The following is a 24,195-nucleotide window of genomic DNA, read 5'->3' as shown; positions in this document are numbered from 1 at the left end:
TCACCAAATCTCATACTTCAAAAATCTGTTTTTCGTAGTGTTGGTTTGCAACTTTCTTGTACTTGGCATTAGCTTGCTTTAATTTCCGTTTCACTTCTGCTTGAACATCTTACAAGTGATTAGCCATATTTCAGCAACTACATTAAATTTAGGAACTTTAGCTAACATGATCAAGTCAAGAGCATGCTATGGCGACTTTATGTAGATAATAGAAAAAGGAGATTTTTCGGTGGCACTATGAACAACACTATTATAAGCTAACTCTACTTATGACAATGCAAAGTCCCACTGCTTCAGTTTATGTCCACAAATACTACAAATCAAATTGCCAAGGGTGTTCACTGATTCAGTTTGGCCATTAGTTTGTGGATGAGTTGTGTTATTGTAGTTCAAGGATGAATCAAACATTTTCCAAAAAGTCCTCCAAAATTGACCAAGAAACTTGTTATCCCGATTTGAAGTGATAGTTTTAGGCACAACATGCAAACGAACAACCTCCTTGAAAAATAATTTTCCTATTTCGCTTGCATTTGAAGTCTTCTTGCAAGGGATAAAGTGAGCCATTTTAGAAAACTTGTCAACAACAACAAAAATAAAATCCATACCCTTTTGTGCTCGAGGCAATCCAAGCACAAAATCCATAGACAAATTCTCCTAAATATTTTTTGTTATAGGTAAAGGCATGTACAAACTAGTACTTTGGGACTATCCCTTTGCCGTTTGGCATATGTAACATCACTACACAAATCTTGTTACATCCTCTCTAAAATGTGGCCAATAATATCTTTCTCCAACAACAGCAATCGTCTTGTCACGACCTTAATGACTAGCAAGACCTCCACCACGCAAGTCTTTAATCAACTTTTCTTTCAACAAAGATCTAGGAATGCAAAATTGGTTGCCTCGCATTAGAAAACTATTATGAATGATATAATTCCCTAACTGTATAAAAAACCACAACTTTTTTTCTCATTGTCACCAGCAAATCTGCATATCTACTCAATGTATCTGCTATTTTATTTTGTACTCCAACCTTGTGCCTCAACTCGAAAAGAAACTCCTGCAGAAATTGAGACCACTTGGCATGCATGTCTTTATTTGATTTGCTTTTGGCTATTCAAGTACTTCAATGCCTCATGATTCAAGTATAGAACAAATTCTTGCCTGACTAAGTAGTGCTCCCAATTCTTCAAAACACACACAACATAATAACTTTTTTTGTCATATGTGGTCCACTTGCGCCTCGTATCACTGAGCTTCTCACTTAAATAAGCTATTGGTTTCTTTTTTTGTAAAAGAACAGCTCCTATCCTCACACCACTAATGTCAAATTCAACTTCAAATAATGAATCAAAATTTGGCAATGTTAAAACAGGAATGGTACATTCTATGTGATTGAATGTCATGGCTTGAATGCATATATGAGCACATGGAATATGCAATTAAACAATGATGTAAACTTGTTATTTAAAGACCAATGAAAGTAGGTTTATACTGTACAATGTATGTTATATATATATATATATATATGTGTGTGTGTGTGTGTGTGTGTGTGTGTGTGTGTATGAAAGTACATGCTTATGAGTATGGAATTGATTGTGTGCTGACATGTGTATGGTTAGTGAGTATAAGGTTTGCTTAGGCCATATAGACTTCACCTATTTGGTCCTTATGCCGGTCATGGCTTGGAATTAGATCGTGACACATGCACAAAACCTTGAAAGGCTTGTGAGAAGATTCAGAAAAAGCTCCTAACCTTAAGATATGGTTTTGCTTTTCCTAAACCTATTAAGCCATTGATTTTTCCTCTAAACCAATTTGGCCATTGTTTTCCTTTTTCCTTAAGTGTGACTCTTGGAATATCATCCATTACTTGAGGTTTATACAATAGTTTGAAATCCTATGGGTTAACTAAGAAAAAGGAAACCATGTGAATGGCACTTATCTAGAAGGCTAAACACTTGGACAACTTGTGGTCTGCTACAATCCAGCCTGGTGAAGAGGATCAAGACTGTACTGACTCCTTGTGATTTCAACTCTAAGGACATTAGGTATAATGATCTTTATCCCCTAATTAGGCTTTATATATGATTAATAACAAAAATATGATTCTACATAGGAAAAATTTTTAAATTTACGCTGTGTATTGTAATAAGATTGCATGCTTTTTTTACTCAGTAGTATCAAAGCTTCCTTAGTTTTATTTAACTTGGACTTGATGTTAATTGTTGCTAATATCAATTGACATTGATTATGTATTGATTTGGTGCAAAAGATTGTGAAAATTATTTTCAAATTGTTAATCTAGATAGCTTTTTGTCCTTTTCTATTTTACTTGTTTTCTTATATAATTGACAACAAAATTAAATTATTTTACACATAACTATGTTGGTAACATATTAAGAAAACTTCCAAATTTTCATGAACACATCCTGAAAATTGTTTTAACTGAATTTTGGAAATTTTGGACAGCCTATATAATTGTGAAATTGTTTCATAATGAATGGTTTCCAAGAACAGGGAATTAGTCCAAAGGTGCGGCTAAGGGTTGGTTGGCACCTTATTTGATATGGATATAAACATGGTTATATTTTTCACCGCATTTTTGAATTAGGGATGATGAGTTATGCCTTTTTCTATTTTTTTAAGGTTGTAAAATTCTCTTCTCATCTAACTTTTTGCAAATGTAATTCAAGATCTTATAAATTATATAAAAGGTTTATAGTTTATAGGATTAAATTAAGATAGAATTTTATGTAATCTCAAAAATGGATGACCAAGGCATCATGGAGACACCAAGGAAGTTGTAGCCAAGGCTTATGAAGACCTATGAATGCAATTACTAAGGATATGACCAACTAGTTTACTTCTAATGGCTCAAGGAAACTAGATTTGATGAAAATGCATAATCATGCAGAGTAGTATGTTTATAATAGAATTATGTTATGTGATATTTAAATACTATGCATGCATGTATGATGAGACCTTAAAAAATAATTATGTTCAAACCTCATAAATGAGCACACATACTTGAATCCCTCATAAATTATATTGAGTATATGATAAGAACATTGATCGGTTGCCTTTCACTATGATATGCAAAAACTAGAGTTCATTTTATCGTTGGCTTGTTGAGTCACTCAAGATTGAACTGAACAAGAATATGTTCATGCTATTACAGTTGGGTCTTACTTAACTAACTTTTATAATTTAGATTAGTCACTCATGATCATATAGGTTTAGAGGAAAATGTTAAGCAAATCATATATGATTTGTTTAGACAAATAGTTATCACCTAATAGATTTAGGAGTTATATTGGATGTAATTGATAAGTCAAGTTATTTACTAGAGTTAATATGTCATGATTTGTTAAGTCACTCAAGTTTGTAGAATATTAAATGAGATTTTAACCTACTAAGATATTAGAAATTTCTTAATTTAATAGTGAGGGTTATAATTTTGAATAAAATAGTGGGAGCAACCAATAAGATTTGAGACTTTATCTTATTGTGATACAAAGGCTTAGAAGTTACACACATTCAGGTTTAGAAAATAAGTAACAATTTATTACCACAAAGCATATTAGAAGCAAATAAGCTCACTAGATCAAACCTTTTGGAGTAATATCACAATTTGAGAATAGTTCTCAAACAAGAAAAGAAATTGTATGTCTTTGAAAATACTGTTCCTCTTGTCCTTGTTGAGGATGACGATGATGATTGAGAGAATTGTTCGACAAGCAAAGTGTGAGGCATCAAGGGAATTGTTCTGTTGCAAATTGACAAAAGGCAATTTTTTTGTTAGGGCTCATGATGGATCAAAGATGCTTGGCTACATTGAGAAGTTGAGGCAACTAGGTTTTGTCATGGACCATCAACTTTGTGTCGACTTAGTTCTACAATACAATTCGTGATGAACTTGTACGTGAATGGATTGAAAGCTACCTTATCCTAATCGCTGAACAAACTGGACACAGTTGAGAGGTCCACTAAGAAGGAAAACGGTGGGTTGCCAGTTACAAAACAAATAACACAGCTAACTGCCAAGGCACAGCAAAGTATAGATGAGATGAAGATAACATATATATTACAAGTAGGAAAGATTCAGGGCAACAAAGGAACAGTAAGTACGTGCTATCCCTGGAAGCATTTGAAGAAGGGGGTACCAAAGTATGCTTAACCAAAAAAAAATTACAAAAAGATTTCATTGAAATATATCTTCCAATGTATAAGTTACATGTGCTCCACCATATTTCTAATCCTTTGAATACATCTGCAGCTCATTTTCAAATTGCATAGAGAGTAGAAATTCTCAGATAGAGACCATTTTCTGATGTAGTGCTATACTTTCAAGGGTTTTTTTATTTATTTATTTTGTCATGGTAACTAATATGGCTTCCTCCTTTTTATCTTTTTCTTAAATCAAAATCCAAGGTTGACAATTAGCTAACTCCTTGGAAGCATTGAAATTTTGGGCTCTGATGATGAAGATAGCACAAAAGTTGGCATGAATTTGTTAGTGAAGGACAGATGGATTCAACTGAGGCACTTCATAGAATCCCATTTTTCCCACTTCCTAGAGGTTTATGTCACTTTCCTTCTCATGTTTCCTATCTCTTCATTGCAAGGTGAGGAGTCTAAACAAAAGAAAATGGATAATGTTCAAATCAAAGGACACGTGGAAGACTAAAATTGAATTTTCTCAGCAGGCAAGATCTCATTACATTAAAGCAGAGAACTTGTCCATGTGTACAGCACAGAAAACAAAACATGTGGTTACATTATATTGCAGGGCAGTATAAAGTTTCCCTACATAACCATAAGGATCTTTGCAATTAGATTCCTCTGCTAAACAGCAAACATTCATTTATAAAACGTTCTTATTAATCAAAATTGCTAAAGAAACAACAAGATACTCATGCTTAGTACCATTTATCACGCAATAAAATAGATCTCATCATAGCAGTTGTTCATGCTCAAATCAATGTATGAATTACTGAAAGGTGAGCTCGACTAAGAAATGCCTCCAATATAATCTGAGTTCGGACAATTCCCAAGGTAACGTAATGGCAGCTCTTCAAGGTGGGAAAAATTGTTACAGCACCTAATACATGGAATAGTTCTCACTAACCCCGGGACGGATGCTTTTATAAATTGCCATGACAATAGGAAGAATACCAGTGAGTGCAATCTGAAGCTGATCTGAACTACTTGTTCGAACAGTAATCTGTCCACTCATCTTATTGTTCAGTCCTGCACGAACTGCTATCTTTGAACTCCGTCCAACAGAAAGTTGAGACTGAAAGTTGGCACCCAATGCCAAGTCCCCTCTCCATTTGACTAGAGACAATCCCAAAGAGGATTGATCCTGGCCAATTGGGAAATCTGCATCTCTGAGCTGCACTTCTAGATTGGCTCCATACGCTGAATCACCTTGAGATCTAACAATCCCAGTGCTACCAACCAACACCAGCCGATTTCCAACAACAATATTATCCTCAAGTTTGAACCCGGTTGCGACATTCTCACCCAAAAATGTGACAGAAAAGCCAGCAGCTGTTTTATTCTTTTTGAGATTTTTGAATTTGGTCTCCCCTCTGAAAATATAAGCTAATTGCTTTCCAACATTTTGGATGTCAAAGCCAGCCATGCTTGATCCATTTTCTCCATGCTTGGTAGAAACTGAAGAATCCAAATGGATATTAAATTCCTTCTTATCTTTTGTGAGCTGAACAGCAATTGCAGCAGGAAACTGACTTCCAATTGCTAGACTATGTTCAATATTAACACCATCATATCCACAATCATGGTCCCAACCATGAGTGTCCAAAACTGGCCTTGCCAAGAACTGAGAAGTTGGTTCCAAGAATCGGTACCTGTAAGCTGGATTATCAGCATCGAAGGAAGGTGGCAGGCTCATATCAGGCAACGGAACTGGTACAGCTGCTGGACCTCCAGTTTCCTGATCAACATCTTCCCCCATATAACCATATTCATCAACAGCAGGCTTTCCTTTCTTCTTCATCTCTCGCATTCTTCTCAACTCCTCCCTCCACTGCTTTTTCTGAAGGAGTTTCACCCGATAATCATACTCCTCAAAATATGCCTTCCTCTGCTCCTTGCTAAGTTTAGCAAGCTGAGCTTTCCTGAGAGGCTTGAAAGGGGGGAGCTGGTCATACTCATCCGCATCTTCTTCTTGATCGGAATCAGATAAATCAGCCATATCAATATCTGAGTCACCATTCTCACCACCCTGATCAGCAGAGAGTTTAGGATGGGCACGAGACTGCAACAGCCAAGATAACAAGTATGGAAGAGGAGGAGAACGGACACGAAAACCAAAGAGCTTTCGATGGTCAAATGGATCTTGAGGTTTGGAAAGAGAGCTTGCTTCAGATAAGACTTTCATAGAGTAGCATAACAGCAAAAGCTGAGGTCTCCAAGTTTGACCATTAGGAAGCACCTTGTGGCCATCTCTATTCTTTCGACACGAAGGATGATTTTCAACAAGAGAAACTGGATTCATCAAACTTGGATTCATCAGGCGCAGATCACCAACAGCCTGACCAATAGATTGTTGAACAACATGGGAACGTTGGGCAACAAACACCTCATAACTCAAAGGTGAGCCAGATGGACCATCTGGAGGTGCAGAAGCACCATGAGTCAAGGTAACTATGGCATTTTTCCAGATAGAAGAGCCAAGAGAATTAGTGATTGATCTTAACAATGGCATATCATTAAGATCCCTGGTCTGGGTGTCCAGCCGATCAACATAGAGTACAATATCAGGGGGACACTTCTTTATGAAATTTTTAATAGAAGCTAGGACCTTGCGGTTGGCACCTTGCTCCATGGCTGAAGATTTCAGACCTGGGGTATCAATGATCCTTAGCTTAACACCATCTACTGTTCCTGTAATCTCTTTCACAACTGCAGTGGCAGGTTCAAATGCGTGAACCGAGACCTTCTCCTCACCAAAGATTGAATTTATTGTAGCACTCTTGCCCACCCCAATCTTCCCAAGAACAAGTATGTTCAATGAGAAGCTTAAATCATCTTTACCCTCTGTTTCAAGTTGCAGAGCTGTCCTCTTTGCAGAATCAAGGCTAAACAGTTGACTAGTTTGCCTACCTGCAACAAGTGCCAGTCTATATAGAACCTGTGCTGCTATAGAATCTTCTGGAGAATGTCCTAGCCTCTGAACAAGCCTCAAGAATTTGACTCTTATTGATTGTAACTTTTCCAGTTTCCTTTTATCTTCTTCAGTCAAGTTGTTGTCAGAGTCTCTCCCACTCGTGACAGCAGAAGGAGTGAATAGGCTAGGTCGGTTTGATCGAGGTGCAGGTTTTGCATTGTTGAGTGAGGATCCTAAACCAGCAGGACGCTCAACAGAGAAAAGCCTGGATCCATCTTGAGAAGTTATAGTGATGTTACTACCATCGGAACCAGCACCAGTTGCTGCTTTCAAGAGGGCTGCCAAAGCAGCAGAATTAAGTAACTCCTTCCCCTCGCCTTCTTCATCAGTGTCCACTTCTTCATCTGAGTCAACAACAATCTGACCATCAATTCTCTGAGAATGATCATGAGAATTATCAGCGCCTGAGTGAGAACCAAAGCCAGATTCTCGTTCTAGCTCCTCCAAGAATTGTTTGGCAGCTTTAGTGTTCTCAAAGATCATACCTTCAGTCTCTCCGTCAGTATCCGAGCCTTCAATTTCACCTTCTTCATCTTGATGGTGGTTCTCTTCTTCTACTTCACCTTCCAAGCTAACTTCTGCTTTAGAAACTGTAGTTAGCTCTGCAGACTTGGGAGAATGAGATTCTTCTACCAATCTTCTGCTTTGAGAATCACTATCTAAATTCTCGGCTTCATAAGCTGCCATCAATTGTATAGGTGGAGCAGAATGATCCACTGTCTGACTTCCATCTCCACCCCCTTCATCTATATTCTCACTACCCGCTTGTTCCAACACATCTATAACTTCCTCCCCTTGGAGGTCATTTAGTTTGGCAAGCAGGCCCCCACCAGCAGAATCAGCTTTCTTCGCAGCATCAAAGTCAGCATTCTGTTCACAAGCCGAAAGCTCAGCAGTATCAATTCTATTGGTGGCAACAGGCTCAATATTCTTGTCAGGCACAGAATAGACATTCAGAACATGTTTCTCATCATGACTAATTTGATCAAAGCCATTTTCCAAGCTCGCACTCCTAGAAACTGGAACCACCTCTGTCCCCTTAATCTCAGATTTCTTACTCTCTGAAACATCTCCAACTAAAGGTGTTGCATCAACCACCAAGTCCTCTCCACCAGAAAATTTCAAAATATCTGCTTCAACCACCTTATGATCAGCTGCTTCTACAACCACAGGATCGGCCTGTTTGGCTCCACTGCCTAAAATCGAATTATTCTCGACCATCCCAATCCTACCTCCCTCTCTGCTTTCCATTGCTAAAACAGATTGGTTAGCATCACCAATCGAGCCCATTTCCACCTTGCCCTCCTTTGCTCCACAACCAACACCTTCAGTATCAAGCTTTTCCATCAAACCCTCACCTCTAAATCCCTCTAAACCATTATCACCAGCTCCAAGCGAGTCCTCTTTCAAAATCACATTTGAACCATCAAAGTGGACATGAGAGGCATCGCTATCCTTCCCTAGGGCCTGAATTTCTTCCTTTGAGTCAGCCACAAGTGGCCTTTCGGGCGTTGTTTCAGACTTCACCTCACCACTCTCATTATCACTAGTTTTACTATTTTCATTAGCTTTCAAAGCATGGTCTGCCACTGAACTAGTTGCAAACTTAGAATCGTCATTGGAAGCTAAAAACGAGGGAAAAGAAGAAGGAGAAGAAGAACCTGGGGAGCTAGAGAGCGGCTGAGACGTGATTTCCGAGGCAGAAAGCTGGGCGTCCATTGGAGGTAGAAAGTGTTAGGGTTTAGGAGAGGATAGGGATTTTGGGGAATTGATTGGTAAGAAGGAATAGGATTAATGGAATTTGTGATAGCAAGGTTGCTAGGAAGAGGAAAAGATAAGGTGGTAAGGAAAGCGTGTGCGCGTCCCAGGGAGTTGTGTTTGCAGCCGCATGGGCGTGGCAACGTGGGGCTTGGCCTTTTCTATGTTTTTTCCAACACATGTGAATTTACACTCTACTCCTAACCCTTAGATATTCCATATTGGAATAAAGGAATTTAAAAAAAAAAAAAAGCGAAATTTAAGAAAATTGTATGTGCATTTGGACTTTTGACATTTCACCACACAAACAATATTAGCAACTAAAGGATTGATATGCAACTCATTTCATATGTTTATGAAAATTCATAAATTAATTTATTATTACATGTAGAGGTGATAATTATCATAACAGGGGATTGGATAATCGAAAATATGAAATAATGGTTTCAAGTCGTGTATCTTGATCATTTTTTTTAAGATTTTATTTACTTCTATTATTTTTTTTATTAAACATTTAAAAGAGTTACAAATGATAAAAATATCAAATATACAATGAAGTCTAGTGATTGATTACGTTTTACATTGACGAGATCAATTCACTTGCAAAGTGCAATCAATGCACTGACACATCTACCAATATATAGTAAGATTACCAAACTTTTATCGAATTGTTCTAAAAAAATATATAAAAACAATCTAAGAACAATTTGACACAAATATGATTGAAAAATTGTTTATGCTCGTTTATATTTAGAAAATCTAAGATTCCTATTTATAGATACAAATACATCTCTTAATACAGACATAATCTTTTAAACAAACATAATTGATTGAGCAAACTTAATTGCTTGAACAAACATAATTTTTTAAATAAGCATTATTGTTTAAAAGACTTTTTTTCCTTTCATTTTTTCTCTATTATCGTCGAAAATGTCCAACAATAATTAGATAAGTGACGTCTAGTTCTTGAATTCAGTCATTTTAAGTCGAAAGAAGTTTGGATAAGTTTCAAGTTTGGGTCATTTTGTGTTAAAGTCATTTCAAGTTCGATCACTTAGGATCTAATTCATACGAGATTCGAGTTATCTCGGGCTTGGGTTATTTGAGTTTGGAATAAGGTTATTTGGATTCATGTTATTTCTATGTTTAAGTTGTTGTCTTTTAAAGTCAAATTGAATTATATTTGTATAGATCTAAATATAAAAAATTAATAATATGCTCTCAAACAAATTATTAATAATTTTTGAGTGATTGATATTTAATTTTTATTTTATTACATTGATAATTATTAGTAATTTACCATAATTATAGTTACAACTTATGACTTGCAAGGTCAACCATGAACTTCAAAAGCTAAAAACAATGTTAATTACTTACTCGAAAATTAGTACTTTATTGAGAAATTTTAAGTATGAATCATTTTTAATTCTCTCTCTAAGTATTTTTCAGTTAATATCTCTAATAACTATCTAATATCTACTAAAAATGAAATAAAATAAAATGTTTAAAGCACGTCTCAGAATTAACTTAATTTGATGAATTATTGTCAATTACTTTTCTAGTTTATGGATTAATTTTTATTTTGTAAGTTATTATTTATCAATTGTAATTATTTATTTTATTTGTTCCATAAGAGTGAAAAAAAAAAGAATAAAAAGAGCTTTTATATAAGATGTATTTTAGGAATTGAATTTAATTATAAAAATGGAAAGAATTTGTTTTCTTACTCTTTTTTAATCATGGATAATATCCATAATTATATGAAAGTGTAAGAGTACAAAAAAGATCTTAAAAGATATATTAAAATGATTAAAGGTTAAATACTCAAATAAGTCTCTGAATTTTATCAAGAAAATCAATTTAACCCTTATCCTTTTATTACATTCGAATAAGCCCTGGAACTTTTTTTTGAATCAAATAAACCCCTCTTACTAACTGTTGACTAATTTTTGTTAGTCAACTGTATAGTTAGCAATTTTTGAGGCCAAATCATCTGCCACGTGGCATATTAAGGTGTCATATTGATGATGTCAATTTCATGTAACAAATGACGTGGCATCAAAATTTACTGACTTAGAATTGAGTTTTTTCCTTTCCAAATTTTCAAAAGTTATTGGTTAAGAATTTGAAACAAAAAATAAAAAAAATAACTATTTCAAACTAATTACTATAATTTCTTAACTAATTACCATCCATCATTCCTAACAAAAAAAAAAAACCTAATCCAACCTTTCCAATTTGATTGAAGTAATTGTTGTTCAACTGAAAATTAGTATAGAGAAATTCGAGAATACTTAGAAACAATTTTGAGAAAAGAAAGAGTAAAAGTAGGACACATAATGTTTATAATATTGAAACTAGCAAAGACACACAATGTTGATCCATAATTAAAGAAAATTAAATCCTTCTCTTTTCTTCCTTAGAATCTGTAAGGGAAATCTAATACTTTTTTCTACTCTAGAATCTATAAGGGAAATATAATGGTATTGAATTTATTTATTAACAATAATAGATTCTCTTTCCACATCTTTTTGAGGTTTTGAAAATTCAAGACTATCCAAAGACAATTTTTAGAAAAGAAATAGAGATTGCAGATAAGGAGAAGACATTTTGACTATAAGGTAAGTTAGGTTTAAGGAATATTGAAGAGAGTGAAGGTTTTCTTGTTAGGAAGGATGACTTCAATTAAGAAGATGGTAATAAGTTTAACGCAATTAGGTTTTTTTTTTTTAATTTTTTAAATCCCTAATTAATAATTTTTAGACATTTTAATAGGTAAAAAAGAAAAAACTCAATTCTTAGTCAATAATTTTTTATACTACGTTATTTGTCACATGACATTAACGTCATCAAGATGACATGTCAACCTGCCACATGGATGATGAAATGGCATAAAAAATTGCTTATTGTACCGTTAATTAAAATTAGTCAATGGTTAGTGTAAGGTGCTTATTTGATTCAAAATAAAAGTTTATAAGCTTATTTGAATGCAATAAAAGGATAGAAGATAAATTATCTTTCTTGGTATAGTTCAGAGGTTTATTTACGTATTTAGCCATGATTAAATATTAGTAGATTAATAGTTTGTGTTATATTTATTATTTGTCATTAATTGATTTTTAAATCTAAATTGTAGTCAATTTAAGTTTAGGTTGTTTCATGTTAGCTTTTTGGTTTGATTAGCCTCTGGTTTATCAAATATTTTGATTACATGATAAATGTAATAAGACACAGTTAGTGGGATGAGCCCCAAGGCCATCTCACGGTAAGCAGTGAGTACCGGATAATCCTCTCGGAAAGATGAAATTTTGTTGGTTTGGCATTGATTAGGAGAGATAGCGTTAGGGATTTGGCTTCTGAAATATTTTTGTTTTGACTTTCATTACGTGTTTCTTTTTATCTCTCTTATTCCTCATCTCAAATGTCTGGCCTGTACTCCTTTATACTATTACCTTCACAACTTTTCAAATAATATGTCAACTTCATAATGTTTAAAATTTTTTTTTAAATATTTAAATTTTTTTTATTACATTTAATTAAATATTTATATTTTATTTTAAATCAAATAAGTTTTTATAACTAATAGTTAATTAATTTTTTATTAATCAAAATATCACTTATTATTTTATACTTACACTATAATGTACTGTTGACATGAAGAATAAAAAATATCACGTAAATATATCATTATATCACATCAACATGTGACATAGTTATTATTATGCCATGTTAGTGCCACATAAGACATATAATGACACATGAAATTTGTACTAATAATAATTATTAATAAATCATTAGTTATAAAAACTTATTTAGTTTAAAATAAGTATAAAAACTCGATTCAACGTAATGAAAAAATAAAAACTTATTTGAATTTTTCTAACTAATTTAACTTTTTAGGGTAAAATACTCCTAGACCCCTAAGTCTTAATCAAAATTCCAAAAGGATTCATTAGTTTTCGAAATGGGCACTCCGCCTCAAAAGTGCAAACACCATTAATAAAGATAATGAAAAAACTAAAATACCCTTTCTTTTTTATTAATTTAAAAAATTATTATTATATTTTTAAAAAATAAAAAAAGGGAGCACCGTTGCTCCCCAAGGCAGCTTTGATGCTCTCCAGATGGGGAGTTTTTTTTAATTAACAAAAAATTAATAAAACTATATAATAGTAATTTTAAAAATTAATCAAGGGTAAAATTATCTTTTTTATCCTTGTCACGTCATCAAATTGACGAAAACATTAACGGTTGACTAATGACTAGACTTACGTGTCCAGCAAAAAATTTGTTTTTGAGACGGAGTATTCATTTTGAAAATTAATGCATCTCCGTATAATTTCGATCAAAACTTAAGGGATAAAGGCATTTATCTTTTTTTTTAAGTATCATGCCTATGTAAAATTACAAACCTATTGCATGTAAAATTATATTTTAATTTCTTAATATTATAGTATAAATATTTTATAGTATTTTTAATATTGCAATATTATATCATTTTAAATTTTATTTAGAGAATATTAAATTTAAAATTTATATTATTAAAAAATAAATTATGTCTACTAACATTTTGTATTATGGTCTTAGATATCATAATGTGTAATTATGTATTATAATACTGTTTATATTCGTAAGGGATGATTTTCTTTTACCTCTCAAAGATAAGGTGTTTTCGAAAATAACATTCTTTTTAATTTTAACTGTTTTTTAGTCAAGAAAATTTTTTTTTGGATAAAATTGCCCTTAATAAAACCTTCTCATATTCAAATTCACAAGTTGAAAAAAAATTTGTTATATACCATGTTGAAAAAAAAATGATACACGCCATGTTTTTATTTTTTGATTACAGGAAATGTAACAAATAAAATAACCCAAAAGATAATTATCCAAATTAGAGGATTTCGGATAATACCTTTTTGTCCAAATCCATTTTATCGTAGCAGTAACGTTGACGTTGAATAATTTTTCAATACATTTTCATTTTCATGTCAAATTCTTTTTTAATTTTAAACTTTATCTCTATTATAAAATACTTAACTCCAAAAGTTTATGTCTTAATAAAATACAAATATGAAGAACAAATTACAGGCCATATTTAAAAAATGTTGTTATGATATGCTATGTTCAAAAAAAAATTGTTACAGTGGAAAAAAAAAATTGTTGCACGTTTTAATTCTAATAGTTTATGTTATAGTGAAATACAAAAAAGTAAGTTATAGGTCATGTTTAATAACAGAAAAGAAAAAACAAAACAATATTGCAAGTCTAAGCAGATGCTACAAACCAAAACTTCAGCAACAAATGTTATACATCAAGACCAAAGCTTCATCACAAAATGTTATACATCAAGGTTGAAGTAAAAGATGTTACACACCAAAACTTCAACAACAGATGTTACACCCCAAGGTTAAAACTTCAGTACTAAATATTACGTGCCAAGACCAAAGTTGAAGCACCAGAACTTACATGCCAAGACCAAAACATTAGCACCAGACATGACACACCAAAGCTTCTTTTTTCTTATTGATGTTACACGCTAAGATATAAATCACTTTGTTACACGTCAAGACATATTTTATCATATTTGAATTACTAAAAAGCTTAACACCAATAAACCCAAGAACCTATTGTTACTAACCATGGTAGGCTTTTTGGTTTGTAGATCAATGATAGAGGGTTTTGTGAATGTAAACTAATAAACTTAAGAATACCTTTCATGTCATGCTTTTTGATCTGTAAATCGACGACAATATAACAAAATGATGAGAAATAGACAAAGAGATGATGGTGGTAAAATTGGAGAAAACTGAATGACAAGGGAGAAAAATAAGAGAGCAAAGCAAAGCGAAGAGCACAACACACGAATAATGAGAGAAAAAAATTAAGAGTATTTAATTTGTTTGCAATAATTTTAAAAGCATTTTTATTATCTTATAGTTAAAATTGAATAAATAGAGTTAATTTTATGTTGAAAACTATTTCTGCAATGAGTTTACGAAAATAACCATTTCTCGCAATTTCTTTTATTTGTAATATATAAATAAATTTAAATAATATATTATATTCGATGTAATGAAATACAATATTATAATAACAAGGATCATCGCCCATTCTTAGAAAACATGCTCTTTTTATTAACAAAACCAGCAGGTAATACAGAGGTTTGATTACATTGTTGAACAGCTAGGTAGTGCCAGTTTACAACAGCAATCTCCCATTATCCATGTACAAGAGCATAACTATTTTGTACATCTACAAGAGAAGACAAGCCATACTGCTAAAAGTTTCAACATTTGAAACCTCCACATGCAATAAGCCACAATATGATGATCAACACAAGAATAGCTCCTCCTACCATCAGTTTCATCTGGAGATTCTGCAGCCACATCTTCCGTCGCAGTTGCCGGCCTTGCCTCTGGAAGCTATCAGCCTATATCCAATACAAGCATATACATTATGAACTTACTTTAGAACCCTTATTTCTTCAATCAATGAGAAAAAAGCACCAACCTGGAACTGTAAGTTTTCTGTTTTGTCCACTAGAAGTTCAATCTTCTCCCCGCGATCCAAAACCTGCACCAAAAAGCCAGAAAATTAATTATTGAATTTGTTGACAATCAAAAACAGTATCTATTATTTGTTTTTCTTTTGATGGTGAAGAAACAATATCAAACAGTTTGAAGAAGGAACACAATTAGCAGCAAGTTAGCATTTTCTACAAAATTCATAGAAAAAATGTTCATAAAATCAGGCCTTCAATCATTGCCTTGGGAAATGGACTTTATGGTAGGAAGTTATCAATTCAGTGCTACAAAAGAAAACAAAAAGCCAGTCCAGAGTCCTCCATGAATATCTCCCAAGCACATGTATTGTACTTCGTCAGTGGCAAGTGCATGCATGATCAAGAGTAAAACAGGTTTAAAAATTTTTGTTCATGATACTTGGATGCTCAATAGAAGTGACCACCCTTTGGCACTTTTCTGGTGAAACTATTAAAAGGAAGAAGAAGAATAAACAAGGATTAATAAATCCCAAAAAAGAAAGGAGATTAACCAAAAGCAAAAGAGAGAATCTTTGCTCTGATCCATTCTTAAGTATATGCAGGGAATCTGCATCCGAGCATTTGTCTCATTAGTTGGTGCATAATCTTTCTGCCTAAAGAGCAGGATTCGAATCTCCCCTCCTCCAATTATAAAAAAAAAAAAAAAGTATATGCAGGGAATCCCGTGTGTGGTCGTCCACCAAACCAAGACCAAAATATTAACATAGCATACCTTTAGCAACCACATTTTCCATGCATTAGCCTACATTTTTCATGCACTAGTTTCAGGAGACTATGAACCTTAACTCTAGCTGCTGTGCCACTAGTTTCAGGAGACTATGAACCTTAACTCTAGCTGCTGTGCCACAGAAATACATTCATGTCAGATTTTAAATTGAAAATTTTGGAATGGAAAATTTAGGCCTTGTTAAATTTACCCATCAAACCTCATCCATGAGTAGGAATTTGTACTAACAGCTACAAGTTCCAAAGCATGAAAAGGCATGAGAAGACTTTCAAATAGACGAGTTGGAGATTGATTTGGCTGGGGTTCTGTATGATGCCATGGCGTTTGAGCTGAGATCATATTACACCTCACTAAACTAAAGCACCACAAGGAGCTGGAAATACTTCTAAGTCCTTACCACAACAATGCTCAAATAAGCTGCATCAACTAAGAGGTGCATCATGCCTAGACTCATTAAATTTGACTGCCAAGTGTCAAGCTAAGCTTTGAATCAATAAATACTTGCTAAAATTGATTAAGCCACTAACTACACAGAAACTGCTTAGAAGAGTATAACAGAAGTTCTTCCAAGCCAAACTTGCCATATCTTCTGTCATGCTGTTCAGTATAAATCTTTGGTTATGCCATGCTAATTCTGCAGGTTAGAGAGTTTAACTCCTAAGGATTATTATTCTATATACTGGTGGTGGAACTCAAAAACTCCACAAACGGGTTTATTCACTTGACCAGTGTCCTACCTACAAATAAGCAAGTCAACAGTCATAAACTTAGCTAACATATTTAGTTATATGGACATGTGTCATGTGAATAAACCTGCTTGCAGAGTTTTTAAATTCTATCCCAGGGTCTAGGATAACTATCCTAAGTTTAACGCAGCTGTGTCTAAAATGGTCTCTATGCATGCATATAAGGAAATCAGCCTTTCCACTAACTGACATTAGCTTTTCACTGTGTGAAACAGTTACTACTTAAGAGGGAAATCAAGGACATAAGTAAATTACTTCAGAGATTACAGAGAGTTACAAGAAAACTCATTCATACTGATAAAAAGATTAACAATAATGCGGACACTTAATATGAAAGCCAATGCCAGAGCTGGATGACTAATGCATCTCATATGGTGGTCATGCCTAAAATGCAGTGGCGATTCCTTTGGACACTTGTGATACCATTTTCATATGTTTCCCATCCCTCCACTTCAGTCTTTAACAGCACCTTCGATTTAAAATCTCTTTGACCTGGCTAGAGCTTCTGTAATTCAAAAAGTACTATAAGAGAAGTTAAAATAGCATTAGGCAAACTTCAAATTAAAAGCCGTATAAAATGGAAAAAACTATTTGATAGTAGTATCTTTGTTAATTTTTTTTGCTGAATAAATAAAATAAAAAATTTAACCATTATCAATTCAAATCATAAGTTTTAAAGCAAGAGTAGTAAATAAAATAAATAAAATCTTTTGTTAATGGAAAATAGAACAAAACTGATTTTTATTGTCCAAAAGAAATCAGATAAAAACAAATAAAATCAAATGCAAGGTTAAGTAGAATAAAGAAAGATGAATTGTAGACAATAAAATGAGAATGTACAAAAATCTCATTCAATATTTGTTACTATGTAATAGTACTTTTGAAGAAAACTTTTATTTATAACTGTCTAGAAGCTCAAATTAGCCACTGACACAAGCTAAAACTGAAAAAATTGGAGAGCCAAACACTTTGCTTCTGCTGTTTTAGTAGAATAACTCTTCCATAAGTTGGGCCATGCGCCCACTTATCCTTCATTGGCCATTTTTTTTAAAATTTTTTGAACCTGGAAATCTTAAGAAACCAAGTATTATTTTACAAAGTGAACACCAAATCACAGCAATAGAAAATTTTGAACTGGAGAAGGTAAGTTTACTTGGTGTACATTCGAGACAAATAAGTATCACACTGCAGTTTGTAGGAAATAGCAAAGAAATAAGGTTCTGAAGCATCAGAGCAAAGAAAGAGGCACTGCAAGTCCAAAATATCGTGAATACACCACAACTAGCTAGAAATATTCTTTCTTATCTCATTAATATCATCACTAAATCGAGGTGGCTGAATTTTGAAGGCTAAGAACTCTGTCCCAAGTAAATTTGATCATCAACTAGACCCCACTATACTCAAAGACTAGTCACAACTTACCAGCTACACATAAAAACAGAACCACTAAATTTAAGAATAAATAAAGCTTATACCCCCCAAGTTACCATCTACCTGGCCAAAAGCATGAAGTAGCAGCTCCAATTCTTAGTTCAAGGGGAACAAGGTTATAGCCTAATATAAATATCAAGACCTTCTAAGTTGAAAACCTTTGACAGAAAACCAACTACAGAAATTTTGAACTTTTTTTAGTTCACTACATTGTGGCAACTTTTTCAAGGTATTTCAAATTTGAAAGGCAAATTCGGCCACCCTTTTCATTTATACAAATACCTATGAAGACTTTGTTTCTAAAGCCTCAAAACCAAAAGCAGATAATGCAAGCTACAAGTAGCCATGCAGCAATCACAAAGAAAAAACTCTGAATGGTAAAAGCAATAAGAACTAGCAATTGAAAGGTTCCGATCCATCTCCATCCAACCCAGAATCTGCTTGCCCTAGTCAATCAAATTTGCCATTAGCTTAACTGTGAAGAGAAAATATAGAAGCAAGAAAAGGCAGAGCTCTCTTTTAACTCCTAATCACAAAACATTACTCAATAGAAGAGTCTGAATGCAAATCCAGCATGAGCTGTCTTCACATAGCCATTGCTGCGGATTTCTATCATTAGCAATACCAAGGATATCAGAAAGATCAAATCACTTATAAAGTACTATCACAAAACATACCATCCGTCATGCCAAGAAAGAGATTCTGAAACCATTTTGCACTCCAGACTATAGCACAATTTCATGTACTCTAATCCCTTCAGAATAGGTCCTAAACCCATACAGCAAAGTGATAGAGATGCAAAGCTCCTTCCATGAATCCCCAAGGAGTTACAATGATTCTTGTTATGCATTCATTCAAACCCTCAATTCTCTTTTCAAGGGGAAGGGGTTAGTGGGGGCTGCTAAGTAAGATACAAACATCCAACACGAAGCTTTGTGTAGATTTTTAACTTGTCTTAGATTTGGCTAAAAGGTGCCCAAAAAGAGGATACAGACACATGGATACTTTGTAAAATTGTAGAGGACAATACTAGAAAAAAGCCAGATGATCTGAAAAAATTGGGACAAATTTATTTGACACAAATCCGTTTTGAAGTATTAATGGTGTCCTAGTATAAAAAACTAATACTAAGTGGGCTTCTGATTTTGTTGTTATACATATAAAAGCCTCACTAGAACTCGGGCTACACAAAAGAAGGTTGCCCTAACCCATTCCATAAACCCCAATGCTCCCATCCCCAAGATTCAAACCTAAGACCTCCAAGTTAGAGTCTCAAGTTCTAACCATTGGAGGGTCACTATTTGAGACTAATTGGACCTAAGCTGACTCAAAAGCAATATAGTTCAGAACAATCATTCTTTTTTGTTTTTTATATGGCCAGATGCCAAGATAATAATGTTATATGTGCATGAATATGAAGCATGGCTAGATGCTTAAAAAGAAACCCAAACAGTTAGTTGAAAAGCAAAACCCCAAAAATTTGACCAAAGAAAGCCACATGGTGGGCCTACTGCAGGATATCTAGTATCCCCTTCTCCTTCTCTTACTCTCATACCCTTTTCCTCCCTTCTATGTACCCTCTTCCATGCCCTCACTTAGTTCGGTCATTTTTACCTCATATTTATCCCCTTCATCCTCATAATTTGCTCTCTTAGATCCCCTCACAATTTGTCCTTCCCTCTTTATTTTGCAGAGGCATCTAGGTGCAATTTCATTTTTGATTTGTGGATTTTGTGTGATTGTGCGTAGAAATGGTTTAATAGCAATTTTATATTTGAATCTTCTCTTAAGAAGGAGTCACGTCCAAATCTTCAGCATCAAATCAGACAGCTATTCCATACCAATGCCATCATATCAGGTAGGTCTAAAACCAGTTATAAACTGCAAGCAGAAAATAACAATAAACTTCAGTCCAGGGGTTGTTGCACCAGCAATATTACCGTTTTCCTCCAATCCCTCCAGCATAAGACCCTTAATTTGGACACAAACTTCTTCGGAGAGAGAGAGAGGGAGAGAGAGAATGGGGGGGGGGGGGGGGGGGGGGGGGGATTTCTTCTTTCAATTTTCTCCCTACCATTAATACCCTTTAAATTATCATGATAATCCACATGAAATATGTACCTTCATTGTTAATTATCAACTCACATTATAAATACTACTACATTGACTAAAAGAAAAATAAAATGGGTATGAACAATACATTTCGATGAAGATAAATAATGCTAAGAAAGATGGGGTGCACTTCGCAATGCATAATAATAGCTATCACTTTCAGAGCATAAAAAGTCTCTGCATTGATCTATTTAGTTATAAACCACAAAATACTGAAGAAGAATTCCAACAAATCAAACTTCCAGTTGCAAAGCCCACTGTTGGCTGGTTAGAGACATACAGTGCTCTGGTTTCACTCTTTCATTAGTTAAAAGGTCATATATATGAGTACATACCAACTTTTGAGACATAAAATGTCCAGAAATAGATAATAAAAATTTCAACACTCATAGAAAGAATACAGCTGACATGACAGCTGAGAAAACAAAAGTCAATTCCTAATCCGTTCTTCTCCTAAACTTGATAGTTAGCATGTTCCACTATAGTTTTTCTTTTCTACAGCCCCATCAACCCTCTTTCAGTAAAAAATTCTAAAATGAAGAAAACAAATCAAGACTAACACAATATTACAAGTTGAAGATTTATCAGAAAGTGCAAGGATACCATAGAAACATATAAACTAGCCATTGGAAAAGAAGATTGTTATAAAATACTTATTCTCTACTTTCTAAGTTATACATCCATTTTTTTCCACAACTATTCCAGTTTCCAAGAAAAGAAATGCATACCTTCTCAATGTTATCCATCATAATCCCCTTGACCTCAGTTATTTGAGCTTTTAATTTTGAGAGCTTACTGATTTCTTCTGGATTGTTCATACAATATTGCATGTGCTCCTTAAGCCTTGGTCTGTTATACAAAGCATTGAATTACAGGCTAGTATTCATTCTACTAGAACTACTAAAAGAATACACTATCTTGTATATAAGACAGCACAGGTAATCAGCCAAAATAACAACTTAAACTTGCCAAGTATATACGCACCCAAATTCTCTATCAAGATTATACGCAATGCTAAATCGATCTTCAAATAAGTCATCGTCCTCATCATCATCAGCTAGAGGGTGCAGACCCTCGTTCTTAATGCTTGCACCATATCGCTGTTTAAAATCATCTTGCACGCGTTCGAGAAAAACAAAAGGCACACTCCTTCCAACTGATTCATCTGCCACAACCAGAAAAACTGCACATGGAAACAAACATTGTCAACCGCATATTTTGACATCAGAAATTTGACTGACACAGTTTTGTTAAGGCATGCACCAAGGCACAGTGCCAGACAACAAAAGCACCTCTGACTGTTTTAGGCAAGGTGCATTTGGTCGGGTGCACCAGGCACACTTTTTTCGTAAAGTGGTAGGTGCAAAAAAAGCCTGCCTGATTGAAGTTCTCTTTCATTTCATTTATTTTAATTTTTTTCATTAGCTGAAGCTTTAATAGCAAAAAAAGGGATAATATCAAACACTTTACTTCTCAATGGTTGAGTATTCAACAACAAACTCAAGACTATAAGGAAATCATACACAATGACCAAAAAAGGGAAAAGGAAATTTTGTATGTTTTGTAGGATAGAAATGGACCACTCTTTAGAGTTTATAATCAAAATTTTATATCTTAAGCTTATTTTATACATATATACACACACGACAACATACAAAAACACACACATATATACATTGTGCCAGATTTCACTCAGGCAAGTGCTGTTTCTACGGCCCGAACCTTAGGCAATATAACGGGTCTAGTGCCTAAGTGCACCTTGCACCCTTGACATCAATGGACTGACATTAAGAAATTATAAGAAATAGTACCAAATCCATTGTCAATGAGGAAGTTAAATGTGTGCCCATCACATGAATATGTGAACTTGCTGCTATTTGAAGGCAGCTTCTGTAAACATTGAACAGCAATGGTACTAAAGTTCCCAGAATATGACGTGTGCTCTGCTAGAACAACAGTTCCTTTAGCAACAAAGCTATAAATCAAGCCTTTTTGATTCATTTCTCAGCTGGATCTTCTGACGTCTCAAGATCCACAAAAGAAGTTGACTAGATCTGCACATTGACATTAACTTAGAAAAGATCATATAAAAATTAAATAAAAAACCTTGTTCTTTCCTTAACAAGAAAGCAATGCCAAAACACAAAAAGGTATACAGTTTAGGCGAAGCTCAATGAATTTAGGAAAGACAAATGCAACTGAAGTTGAATGAATCCACTGAGCTTCTCGGCGATAAGGAAAATACATGACTGAACAAAAAGACAAGTTAAATTTAGCTAAATTTTGAAACTATCAATTCATGCAAAACATGGATGGTAAGTGAAACAAGGAATATATCCCAATACTCACCAAATTCAATTCCCAAAAAGGAAATTAAACAAAACAAAACAATTATTCAGCAGATCTTATTCAACAAAAATAACAAGTTCATTTGACGCAAATAACTGCTCCCCTCCGAGAACTAAACCCTAATGCTTTATTGAATTCCCAGTAAAATCCCAAAGAGAAAAAAGAATAAGCACAGCTGTATTGCCTTTCTAGACGTGGGTTTTTGATTTTACTATGAAATCTTCGACTCCCCCCTAAATCGTAGCTAGCAACCAAACCAAAGAGGTTAAGGACTCAAATTAGAAACATTTGGTCGATCTAACGAAAGATGATGCAATTTTAAAAGAATATGAGATCGAAATTTACCAATGAAATCAAAGACCGAAGAATCTTAACCAAAAAGAGAAAAACAGAGGAGAAGAGAGAACCTGAAGAAGTTGGTTCGTATTGTTTCTTGGCGTTAGGGGTGAAGCGACGTGGGCGAAGCTTCTTAGGACCGTGGAAATGGAAGTTGTATTCTTCACGCGAGCAAGAGTAGAGGTGTTCAAGTTAGCCGTAAGGCCCCCAGATCACGCTTTAAAATATGGATTTTTTAGACAACAGCATGTTTGAACTCTTATAAAAATAATATGATAAAATAACTTATATTAATTTTAATTTTAATTAAAATTATTATAAAAGATATGTCATTTTCGAACATCAAATAAATCAAAATAAAATAAATTTATTTTAATTTTATATACAATTTTAAATGTTAAAATAAAAAAACTCATAAATAAATGGAATAACTCTCTAACTTGTATAGTAATAAATATAGTAATAATAGTATTAGATTATTTAGTAAAGAAGAGAAAAAAAACCATTTAAATAGTATTTGAAAATAATTTTAAATTTTTAAGTCTTCTTTTTTCTTAATATTTGTAATAACAAAAAAATTCTTAGATTTTGCTATTTTGTTATTGAATGTTCTGTTTTTTTTTCTTTTTTTTTAGTAGTATTTGTAGAGAAATAGAGAAAAAGGATATCGCGATTTTACGTTGGAGAAGGGTGATTTACAAAACGAGGGAGAAGAAAGGGAGATTGACTGAGAGAGAACGATATTTAAAAAAGAGAAGAAAAAGCTCCTCTTTAGAGTTTTTTTAAGCTTTTTTTTTTAAAATTTTGCTATTTAAAATAAAGCTATTTTTTTTCAAATAACTTATCAAAAATCATGTTTTACTTAACTTATGCTTTTAAAATATAGATAACCTGAAAAAAAAAACTAGATCAAACAAACACTTAGTCTCGCTTAAAAATATTATTACATTAATAAAATAATAATATATTTAAATAT

The 24,195-nt window shown here is 33.6% G+C and overlaps 2 protein-coding genes across 3 annotated transcripts; both read right to left on the bottom strand.

Moving 5' to 3' along the window:
- Positions 1–4,659: 4,659 nt before the first annotated feature.
- Positions 4,660–9,088, bottom strand: TOC159 (translocon at the outer envelope membrane of chloroplasts 159). Its single transcript, XM_018129336.2, has one exon. The coding sequence runs from the start codon at positions 8,915–8,917 to the stop codon at positions 5,105–5,107; it is 3,813 nt and encodes a 1,270-aa protein (XP_017984825.2). The 5' UTR covers positions 8,918–9,088; the 3' UTR covers positions 4,660–5,104.
- Positions 9,089–15,066: 5,978 nt separating this feature from the next.
- Positions 15,067–23,452, bottom strand: VAMP727 (vesicle-associated membrane protein 727). 2 transcript variants are annotated; one of them, XM_007010361.3, is made up of 6 exons: positions 23,291–23,452; positions 22,346–22,588; positions 21,519–21,717; positions 21,263–21,383; positions 15,467–15,529; positions 15,067–15,386 (listed from the first exon to the last, which is right to left on the bottom strand). In XM_007010361.3, exons 2-6 carry the CDS (start codon positions 22,533–22,535, stop codon positions 15,243–15,245), a joined length of 717 nt encoding a protein of 238 aa, XP_007010423.3. In that variant the 5' UTR covers positions 22,536–22,588; positions 23,291–23,452; the 3' UTR covers positions 15,067–15,242. The 2 variants fall into 2 exon arrangements, with proteins under 2 accessions (XP_007010423.3, XP_017984957.2); XM_018129468.2 differs by lacking the exon at positions 23,291–23,452 and adding an exon at positions 23,229–23,250.
- Between the last annotated feature and the right edge of the window lie 743 nt (positions 23,453–24,195).

This window comes from Theobroma cacao, chromosome 10, assembly GCF_053813885.1.
Source record: "Theobroma cacao isolate CCN51 chromosome 10, ASM5381388v1, whole genome shotgun sequence".
NCBI classification, from domain to species: Eukaryota; Viridiplantae; Streptophyta; class Magnoliopsida; order Malvales; family Malvaceae; genus Theobroma; species Theobroma cacao.
This window is presented reverse-complemented; position numbering and strand designations above follow the sequence as displayed.